We start from the raw sequence: 9,629 nt of genomic DNA, 5'->3' as shown, positions 1-9,629 counted from the left end.
TTGTATTTCATAGAATCATAGAATTGTCAAGGTTGGAAAAGACCCTTAAGATCGTTGAGTCCAACCGTTAACCTAGCACTGCCAGGTCCATCTATACCATGTCCTCGAGCACCACATCTATCCATTCTTTAAATACCTCCAGGGATGGAGACTCAACCACTTCCCTGGGCAGCCTGTTCCAGTGCTTGACCACCCTCTCGGTGAAGAAGTTTTTCCTAATGTCTAACCTAAACCTCCCCTGGTGCAGCTTGAGGCCATTTCCTTTCGTCCTATCACTCGTTACTAAGGAGAAGAGACCGACCCCCACCTCGCTACAACCTCCTTTCAGGTAGTTGCAGAGAGCAATAAGGTCTCCCCTCAGTCTCCTCTTCTCCAGACTAAACAACCCCAGCTCCCTCAGCCGCTCCTCATAAGACTTGTGCTCCAGACCCTTCACCAGCTTCGTTGCCCTCCTCTGGACACGCTCCAGCACCTCGATGTCCTTCTTGTAGTGAGGGGCCCAAAACTGAACACAGTACTCGAGGTGCGACCTCACCAGTGCCAAGTACAGGGGCACTATCACCTCCCTGGTCCTGCTGGCCACACCATTCCTGTTACAAGCCAGGATGCCACTGGCCCTCTTGGCCACCAGAGCACACTGCTGGCTCATGTTCAGGCAGCTGTCAGCCAACACCCCCAGGTCCTTTTCTACCAGGCAGCTCTCCAGCCACTCCTCCCCCAGCCTGTAGCGTTGCATGGGGTTGTTGTGACCCAAGTGCAGGACAAGGGAATTTAAGGGAAAGGGGCATGCCATTTTTTTTTTGTTCCCTAAAACAGGGGTGTCTGCACCTCTATCTTGGATTAGAGGAGATTAAAAAGCAGGTTTAACCCTGTAATTTACTGTAAGTGCTTTTAAACTACCATTTTAAAGCTGCTGGGTTAATGGTAGGAAACAGCTTGCCCTGCGTGGGGGGAAAAAAAAGCCCTCTTTCACCCTTGATGAATTTATATGGCATAATTCTCAGGTTCCTGTTATACTGTGGATAGTTGTGGGGAGCTTTATTTCCTGTATCCTTAATTTACAGTCCAGCAGGAGATCAGTTACCGTATCAGCTTCCCCAGACAACTGCCCAGCTACAATTCTGGAGCTGAAAAACACCTCTCATGTTTTCCACTCGGCGCTCCTAATAACTGGCTGCTCTCCCGCACGGTTTGCTTTCTTGGTAAAAATGGAGCACTTGCTGCCTTCCTCCTTGCGGGACGCCCGGTTGCCGCGCTTGTGAACAGGAGCAGGTTCAGGTAAGCGTCTGACGGGCTCTCCTGAGCCCAGGAGAACTCGCTACGGAAGCCAGGAACCTCGAGGCTTGATGGAAACGGCCCTGAGCTCTTGCAAAACTGGTGCCAGAGGGCTGAGAAGGAAGGGGCCCTCAAGCTGCGCTCGCCCACAGGCTGCCAGTCCAAACGCCTGAGAAGACCTGGGGCGCTTGAATCAGGTGAGCAGATGGCTACAGACACTGAGCATTTCGGCGCCGCCGCCACGCGCGTTGAGCGAGGCTGTCGGATCGCTGTTGGTGGCAACGCTCAGACCTCAGCTGGGCACGGCCTCGGCTGCCCGCTCTCGAGCAGGCTCTGCGCCGGGTGAGGAGCAGCACCCGAGGGCCGCTGCACGACTCTTCCTGCCGGAATTACGCCGATTCTAACGCAGCAATCAGTCTGTCCCGGCTTTGTATCCCAACAGCCACAAAGGCACTCAAGCTTCCTTGGCAACCAAAAGCAGGATCTCCCCAGGAGATTCTTTCAGGAAGATCCCTTCCTTTCAAAATCTACTACCAGAAGTGAACAAATACAGCCACAAAGCCACCTGGGTAAGGTGAAGATGCTTCATTAGAGAAAACGGCACACTCTGTACTTATGTGACTTCAGAAACCTGCACGGGAAAGGGAAGGCCGTGTACGATGACCTACAAGCAAGCAGCGGTCCCCGCTACCTGTTTCTGCAGACAGGAGAAGGGCAAAGCAGCGTGGCACAGGGGCTTATCCCCAGGTCAGAAGGGGTGACTGCATTATTGCTTGGATTCACTAGAATAAAGAAACCATCAGATTTTGCTTGCTAAAGCAAAAGCCTGCAGGATAACCTCTGCAGGAGGGCAGGGAGGGAAAGAAAAAGCCCCCTGCATAGCGAAGCGGGAAGCAGTAACAGGAACGGCTCTCCTAGGGCGCTGCGAGCAGGAGCAAAGCGAAGGTGGAGCCTCCCTTCTCCCCGGGCCCTGGAAGCGGAGGGCAGCTCAGGCAGCTGCTGCTCCTCGCTGCGCGGCTGGCGGGAGATCTTCAGCAGATCTTCAGGAACCGACACCACACCACCAACCCAGCAGTCACCTGCTCGATCCCGTGCCTCGTTCGGCTGCGAAATTCCTCTATTTGTGCCGTGTCACCCTCCTCTCCATCCCCAAACCCTCATCCACCCTTCCCAGCGTTAAGCTCTCCCAACACCACCTCTTTTACCAGAAACTGTCAGTCACAGGGGGAGTCATTAAAGGGTTTCTACAAATAATATAGTTTAATTGTAACTACAGTAAAGATTTTCTATATACATTATGTTCACTGCTTAGGGTAGTACAGATTTGCCATGCATGTTTTATTGCACATATAAATAGTATACAAAGATTCATGAAGATTCTCTTTTTAGCCGTACAGGTTAAGACTGCATAAAAAAAGCTGTATTTATTACAAAATATTTAGAGCTATTTATTTACAGCCCACTTCAAGCAAATACTGAAAGACACTATCAGGAGAAAACCAAAATTTTAATTATGAAAAAACAAGGTTTGTCAAAATAATAATTACAAAGCTTCATGTTGCCATATATACATTGTAAAAAAATACTCAGGAAACCTGCATTTTATCCCTCAAGATGCAGAAATCAATATTCCTATTTTTATACTCGATCTTTGAATGCTTTTAGAATTTGATAAACTCTGACTCGAAAACTTATTTTCTTTACATTGCTCGTGTTTTTTGACAAAACAGATATTTGTGCAGTTCTGTAAAATATTAAAATACATTTTAATTTAGTGTTAAAGTGCACAGTACGTTTTATAGGAAACAATATGCTAGCTGCCAATCAAAATTACGATTTAAGTCAATGCTCCCTCTATAAAATAAACGCTTTTGCTTTGGTTGAAGTAACTGGATATTCCACGCATGCTGGATGTCCCATCGTCTGCGAGTCCACTTTCCTCCTCCTCACACGTTGCCGTCACCACGTACCAGCACGTCGGCAAGTTGTGGAATTAAAACGCGCAGTCTGCATTCAAATCCTGTATTAACGATTAAAACTCCGCTATCGGAATACGGGTAGCTTTAAATGCAGGGCCTGTGAACGCGCGCGTAGCTTTGCCTAGATACGTAGTAGTGACAAGTATGCATCGTTCTTCCCAAAAGTCTTTATACAGGAGTCCTCTCCACATTCTCTTGCTTAAATATTTAGTCCTCCCACCACACGGTGCCTCTTTTTTGCCATTACGCGTTTCGAAGGACCTGCTTGTGCGCGCCACCGAGCCCGAACAGCTAGCCTTTTCACCACATGCAGCTTTCCTGCCCTGCTTGCCCAAGCTACATCACTAGCTTCTCCTATGAAAGAAAAATGGATGTTCCAGATAGGCTGAGAATCGCTGTGCTGGAAGCTTTCGATCTAAAGCGCGTGGTGTTTTAATAATAAATTATGCTTTTAAAAACGTCTTCCGAAAATTTAAAGTAGTGATAAGAACCACGTTTCCTATTGCTGACGTGGGATTAGAGGTCTGATCCTGCAAACGTTCACCACGGAACACTGTGCTTAATGCTGTGAGAAAGTGATGGAGACCGTAAGGAGAACCACTGTGCCCAGCAGGCCGCGTCTGGAAGATCAGCTCTTTGAGACGGCCTTGGGCAATTTTAATAATTTTACCTCCTCTTGAAGGAATCATTGAAGAAAACAAAATGTTTTGGCTACCTGGTACGTCTTCTCGTTAATGTTCTTGTGCTGTTTTTTATTATTTGTTCTGTAGTGCTGTAGTCTTTAAAAGAAATCAAGTTGCAGTGCAAAACTGTATTTCAAGACACACGATCCTAACGCACATCATTCATTTTGTTGTGGCAAAAGTTAAATGTCTTGTGCATAGTAAAATAAGCAATCAAAAATATTTGTTCACATTTATTTTTCAAGTTTACATATTTCCTTTTTTGCTGTTTAAACATCTATATACAAATAAAATGGGTGTGCTCTCAGTTTCAGCCAATTTAGTCTAGTGGGGGGGAAAAGTGCTACTGGAATGTAGGGAACTCAATGGAATGCAGACAAATTTTTACCAATGTTCCACAAAATCAAGAAATAAAGAATGCCATTCCAGCTAGCTGTTCTTTTAATAAAAGCACCTATTTTGTTTGCTTTTTATCTTACATATTAGAAAATACAACTTACGGAGATCTAGAGCTACTGCACACCAAGTAGAATAAAAAATAACTAAATATTTATATTAAAATAAAGTGTTTAACCACAAAAAAGCAGTAATAAAATACAGTTTCCTAATTTACATTTTGCATCCAAAGGATGAATAACAACTCACTAATAAATAATATTTATATAAATATTTTATGTCAGGATATTTTTAAAAGGCAACAGCCTGAAGCAACTGCAGAAAAACCTAATGTGGCAGAAGTCTGATTTACTCTCCCTCCCCCTGCCCCCCCGAATGCTTACAATGGTTCTTAGTTAATGATACGAAGGTATCTTGCTGCAAGACAGCTGTGTACTCCACACATTTTTAAGTGGCAGAGAGGTGGCTGGTTTAGTAAGTACTGTACAAAGTGAGCTATAAAAGCAGTGAAGCGCCAATTTGCTCTATAAAACGTTTCCGTTTTAGTTTCTGGTTTGTAGTTCGACGTGCACGTACAGTCTGAAAGATGATTTTAAAATCAGAAGTATAAGAATACTCTCGGAGCACTGTTTTTTTTTTTCAATGCAGTTTGAAAAGATGGGCAGTATTTTGATTCTTTGATGGCACAGTGGAGCTGGTAACAGCAGAGAGTAGTTTCATGTGAATAAAGCTTGTTTCACTGTGGTTACATCTAGCAATGCTTGAACTGTTATGCTCACTTTTACCAAGCCCTTTTCTTCTAGGATGTGATGTGGTAGGCAGAGCTTCTCCTAGAAAAAGACAAACAAAGGAGTAAAGATTAGGATATTCAGTACTCACTGCAAAACTCTGCTTTACATGAACACAGTTGGAACACAAAGCCCAACAAGAAGGAACCAGTTCCTATTTTTAATTAAGAAAAACTTCCTGTGATTTTGACTGAAGGTCTCTGATTTTGCTTTCGTAATACCTACGAATTAGTGAGAGAACCGTTAATATTCTGGGCCTCAGAAACCAACCTGTTCTGTGGTCATTACAGTACGTAAACATCTGAACTAAGAGCAAGGGCCAGCAAGCACACGCTGAACTTTCACCTATGAAGTGAGATAAGATGGCATTTGCCCATTATTACATATGAGCGAGTTTGGGGACAGAAGGCTGGTTTCATCAGTCAAAAAAAGTTCTACCCCTGAGCTCTAGACAGGTAGGTCTTGGTCCCAGGATACGCACCTTGAAAGCCACCCGTTAGCATTTACAGAAAAGTGTCTGTCATGTCGGGCACTCAACGGGCGAAGCGTTTCGTTCTGAGTAATTAGCAGCTTATTTTGAAATATCCAGGAATCAACTTTATTCACCGTACGGACACAGCCATCGTGGCCGGGATGAAACCTACCAGCTGTCCACAGAGGCTGCCACACCAGAAGACAGTCAAACAGTAAATACTGTGTCCCCTACAGGTAACAAGAAACCCCTCGGTGAATAATCACAGAAAGCCTGCCATAGAGAGGGAGCCTTGGGTCATGATTGGCACCCTCTTTAAAAAGAAGTTTTTCTTAATGTGACAGGGTATTCCCGTTAATGAAGTCCATGAAATTATGAAAGCAGGCAGCAGGTTTATAAAAAATAAAAGGGAAAGGCTAGACTACATCACATAAACCATAATTACAACTGTGACTTATTGCAACAACATGGAATCCGAAAGTGTAAGTGGGATGACAAAAATACACAGATAGAAAGAAACCCAAACAAGGCTATTAAACACAAACACATGGATACAGTGTCTGGCTCATGAAGTCCTTAAACTGTGCATGTCAGATTGCTTTAAGTTTGAAAAGGCACCATCTCTGTGATCTAACCTTCTGTTCTTTCCCTAATGTACCTGACCATCAGCAGACAAGGGAGACTGATTTTTTAGAGGGAGAGGGTTGTTTTGATATTCTCAGTATTGAATCTCTCAGCTGTTGAATCAACTTTTAGCTTCTAAAACCACTGATGCATTTGAGATTATATTTTAATGAATTGCCTGTCTTCTACTGAATATTCTTCTTGCTTCTGTAATGTCAACTAAGGGGCTCTTATTTTAACTTTATGCGATTCCTGGTCCTTTGTCACACTTCCTCGTATTCACATTGATTGTGTCTCCAATTTAAATATCACTAATCTCTTCCACCTCTCTTCTCATGACACATTTTGTTCGGCTCTAGTCCCTTCCCTGACCCCTGTGAACCCTTAAAACTAAATATAATATCCAGGATGATGGAACTGGAACTGGTACCTACAAGAACAATTAATACAGTCTTTATCATGCTGTGCACCTATGTTTAATTGCTTTTATCTGCTTCCACTGTTGCCCAGTCTTTGCTCAGGCAACCTCCTCCAGCGGGCCACAGCTCCATCAGAGCAGTACCAGTATGAAACAGCTGCTCCGCTGCTTCTGATGTTTATGACTTTCTTCTGTTAATGAGTATCTCCTTTACGCACAACCATCACTTCGCTTGCTTTAATTTTTTGTGAAGTTCCTCACAACCCACTCCGGCCTCAATGAGACAAAACCTGCAAAACTTAGCTATTTACTGAACCTGAAAAGTGAGAGCCAAACTTTATTCACAATCGTGGCATCTGATACTGATAACTGTAATTTATCCATATTTTATGTTTACATTTTCTGTTTACTACTTAAGATGTTTTAATATTTATTATTTTATGTTTAAAGGTTTGTTTTAAACTTAAGGTGTCATTATTTTTTTTAAGGTTCGTGGTTATAGCCCAGAACACCAAACAAATACTGTGGATTCCTTCTGCACACACCAATCCGAGAAACAGTTTCAAACAGATAATTTTCAAGGAGCTTGGCTGAGTAGGTCTGCAAGAGATGGAACAGCATACATTTCTCCACATGGAAGAGGCTGCAACATTCTGGCCATCTGCTAACGCTGGGTTGCCACTTCCACGGAGTTTGCGGGTCCTGATTCACATTGACCCAACAGCTGCGGCAACTCCCTCCCGTTCCTGCCTGCTACCGAGCCCCTCTCTGCTGCAGCGCTTTGCCCGGTCAGCACAAAGGCATATCCCCATCTTGCAGCCGTTCCAGTTCATCACCCAGCTTTCCATTCCAAACCTACCCTAAGTTGGTCATTTAAGTTAAGACACCGGGTTCTGCAGTTCATTCTTGTTCGTTCTTCTGACTGAGATACTGGCCTGCAAGCTGTCAAGAGATGGTTCTCCCCCGCTTTTATTCCTCTGCAAAAAAGTGTCTTTTCCAGAGAAATATATAAATATATTTTAGAATGCAAACTCCTAAACTGACACCTGATTAGCACTGGAGTAGCTACAAAAGAAGGTAGAGATAGTGATATCAAATAAATGAAAAAAAAAACCAAAAAACAAAACCAAAATATTTCTACTTCAAATGTATGTTTTTTTACTAAAAATGTTTTGCCAATCTAATGTCTTGGGACACAGCTCATACAAAAAAATCTACAATACTCTGGTAATTTTCAAAAAAATTATATTCATCCGATTTATTGAGAATGCAAATCAGACACCTGAAGTGAAATGTTATTCCCTCCACTCTCCTCTACTTCTTTCCAGTGCCCTTGCACAGTAGGCTCTTGTTTCACAGATTTAGTGGCCCACAACATGCCAATATTTCATTAGTCTTCCACACTAGACAAAAGGCATTAAATAATAATGCCTGCTGAATCCAATACCTGAAAACTAAGTGATTATGGTTACAAGGTTGAAGGGTAGGGATTGAATCCAAAAACCCAGCCCTCGAAACAAGCTTCCTTGCTAGGTATTTATGTTTGAGAATATGCTAAATTTTTCTATTGAAGCCAAATTTGCTGAAAAAGCCTCAGTTAAGGATGTTGCCTTTAGAAAAACTTAAATTCTAAGTTGTGGTACCTTATAGCACTCAGAGAACTATTCTGTCACGCTTTCTTTCTAGGAATTTTGCAATTTTTTATAAGCACATTTTCACTAGAAGCATGAAGGAGTGCATGCCCCATTTCAAATAAAAACTCCATCCAATATAATTTTTCTCCTTTTAAAGACAATGCATTATCCAATTCTTTTAAATACAGTAGAGTAATCCAGTTTGTATAAAGCAACCTCACTCCCCCTGCTGTATTTACAAGATGCATTCTCAAATAAGGAAAGCTATTTAAGGAGATCTATAAAAAAATAGGACTGTACAACTGTGTTCTAGGAGAGAGAAGTTTCACAGCATGTTACTTTTTTATATTTTAATATTTTTATATTTTAATATTTTTTATATTTTAGTATTTTATATCATACATCATTCTTCATTCTACAGCCTTCTCTGACTAAGCAGAAGGTGGAACTTGGTTAATATTTTATAATTCTGCAGTTAAACACGTGGCTATGAAGAACTTTCCAAAACTGACAATGAGACCTACGCCATCTCCTAAAAATGACAAACTTCATCTTAATGTGTCACGAATCAATTCTCTTATCTAAGCCCTAATCACTGTCTTCAAAGTTTTGTAAATGGCTTTCATCAACCCTGCCTCACATACTGTTCAAATCCCAGCTTTAGAGTAATATATATATAACTCTTCTCAGAATTAGAAAAATCAAATCCTGCCAAGGATGGAACCCAGATCACACTGATCATCGACAGCCGTTACCTTGGGCCAAGATCCCAGGTGTCTCAGTCCTTACGTTCAGCCGCTGCCCTTGCGGCACAGTCCGTTTTCCACACTCTGCCTCACTCTCTAACTCACTGCAGCTGCTGTCTGGAAACCACTGACAGTAGAGCTGTGAAGCTGCAAGCCATTAAGATTTCAAAACTTTTCTTAAATCCTGGCATTTTGAGACAATATGCCTGACCAACCAAGAGAATTCACCCATGACTCTGAGGAGACTCAACCTCACCCACTTCTCCCCACCTTTGATTTCTGGCCCTTTTACATTAGCATCAAACCCATAACACTTCGATATAGCAGTATGAATCGACTCTCTAAAAATACCCCTGTTGAAACCATCACTGAACGAAACCCAGAAAGACAGACAGAAGAACTGGCTACTAATTCTCAAGACGAGTCTAAAAAATCTTTAAAAACAACTGTGGAGGGAAGGAATGCCACTCTACTCATAGCAGCATGAATATATCTACTACAAAAATGAAGACCTAAATTTGTCATGTGTTTTTTCTCCCTAAGAACACAGGGGAACTTAACTTACTTGTTGCAAGCAAACCACCTTCTACAGACACATAGCCATTTTGAATGGA

At 42.5% G+C, this 9,629-nt stretch overlaps 1 protein-coding gene across 4 annotated transcripts in view; it reads right to left on the bottom strand.

The window, feature by feature from the left end:
* Positions 1–2,508: 2,508 nt before the first annotated feature.
* The window catches only part of LRCH1 (leucine rich repeats and calponin homology domain containing 1), a 135,399-nt gene continuing 128,278 nt past the window's right edge, over positions 2,509–9,629 (bottom strand). For all 4 annotated transcript variants that reach the window (XR_015704702.1, XR_015704703.1, XM_087757321.1 and 1 more), the window contains one exon: positions 2,509–5,163. Coding sequence is in view for 2 of the 4 variants with exons in the window: in XM_087757321.1 (XP_087613447.1) it covers positions 5,050–5,163 (114 nt within the window). In the remaining 2 variants the exon portion in view is untranslated. The remainder of the gene's footprint in view (positions 5,164–9,629) is intronic.

The sequence above is a fragment of the Nipponia nippon genome, unplaced genomic scaffold, assembly GCF_047370975.1.
Source record: "Nipponia nippon isolate SJK-2023a ecotype South Korea unplaced genomic scaffold, ASM4737097v1 scaffold_2, whole genome shotgun sequence".
NCBI lineage: Eukaryota > Metazoa > Chordata > Aves > Pelecaniformes > Threskiornithidae > Nipponia > Nipponia nippon.
The sequence above is the reverse complement of the archived record's forward strand: the minus strand, read 5'-3'. Positions and strand labels throughout refer to the sequence as shown.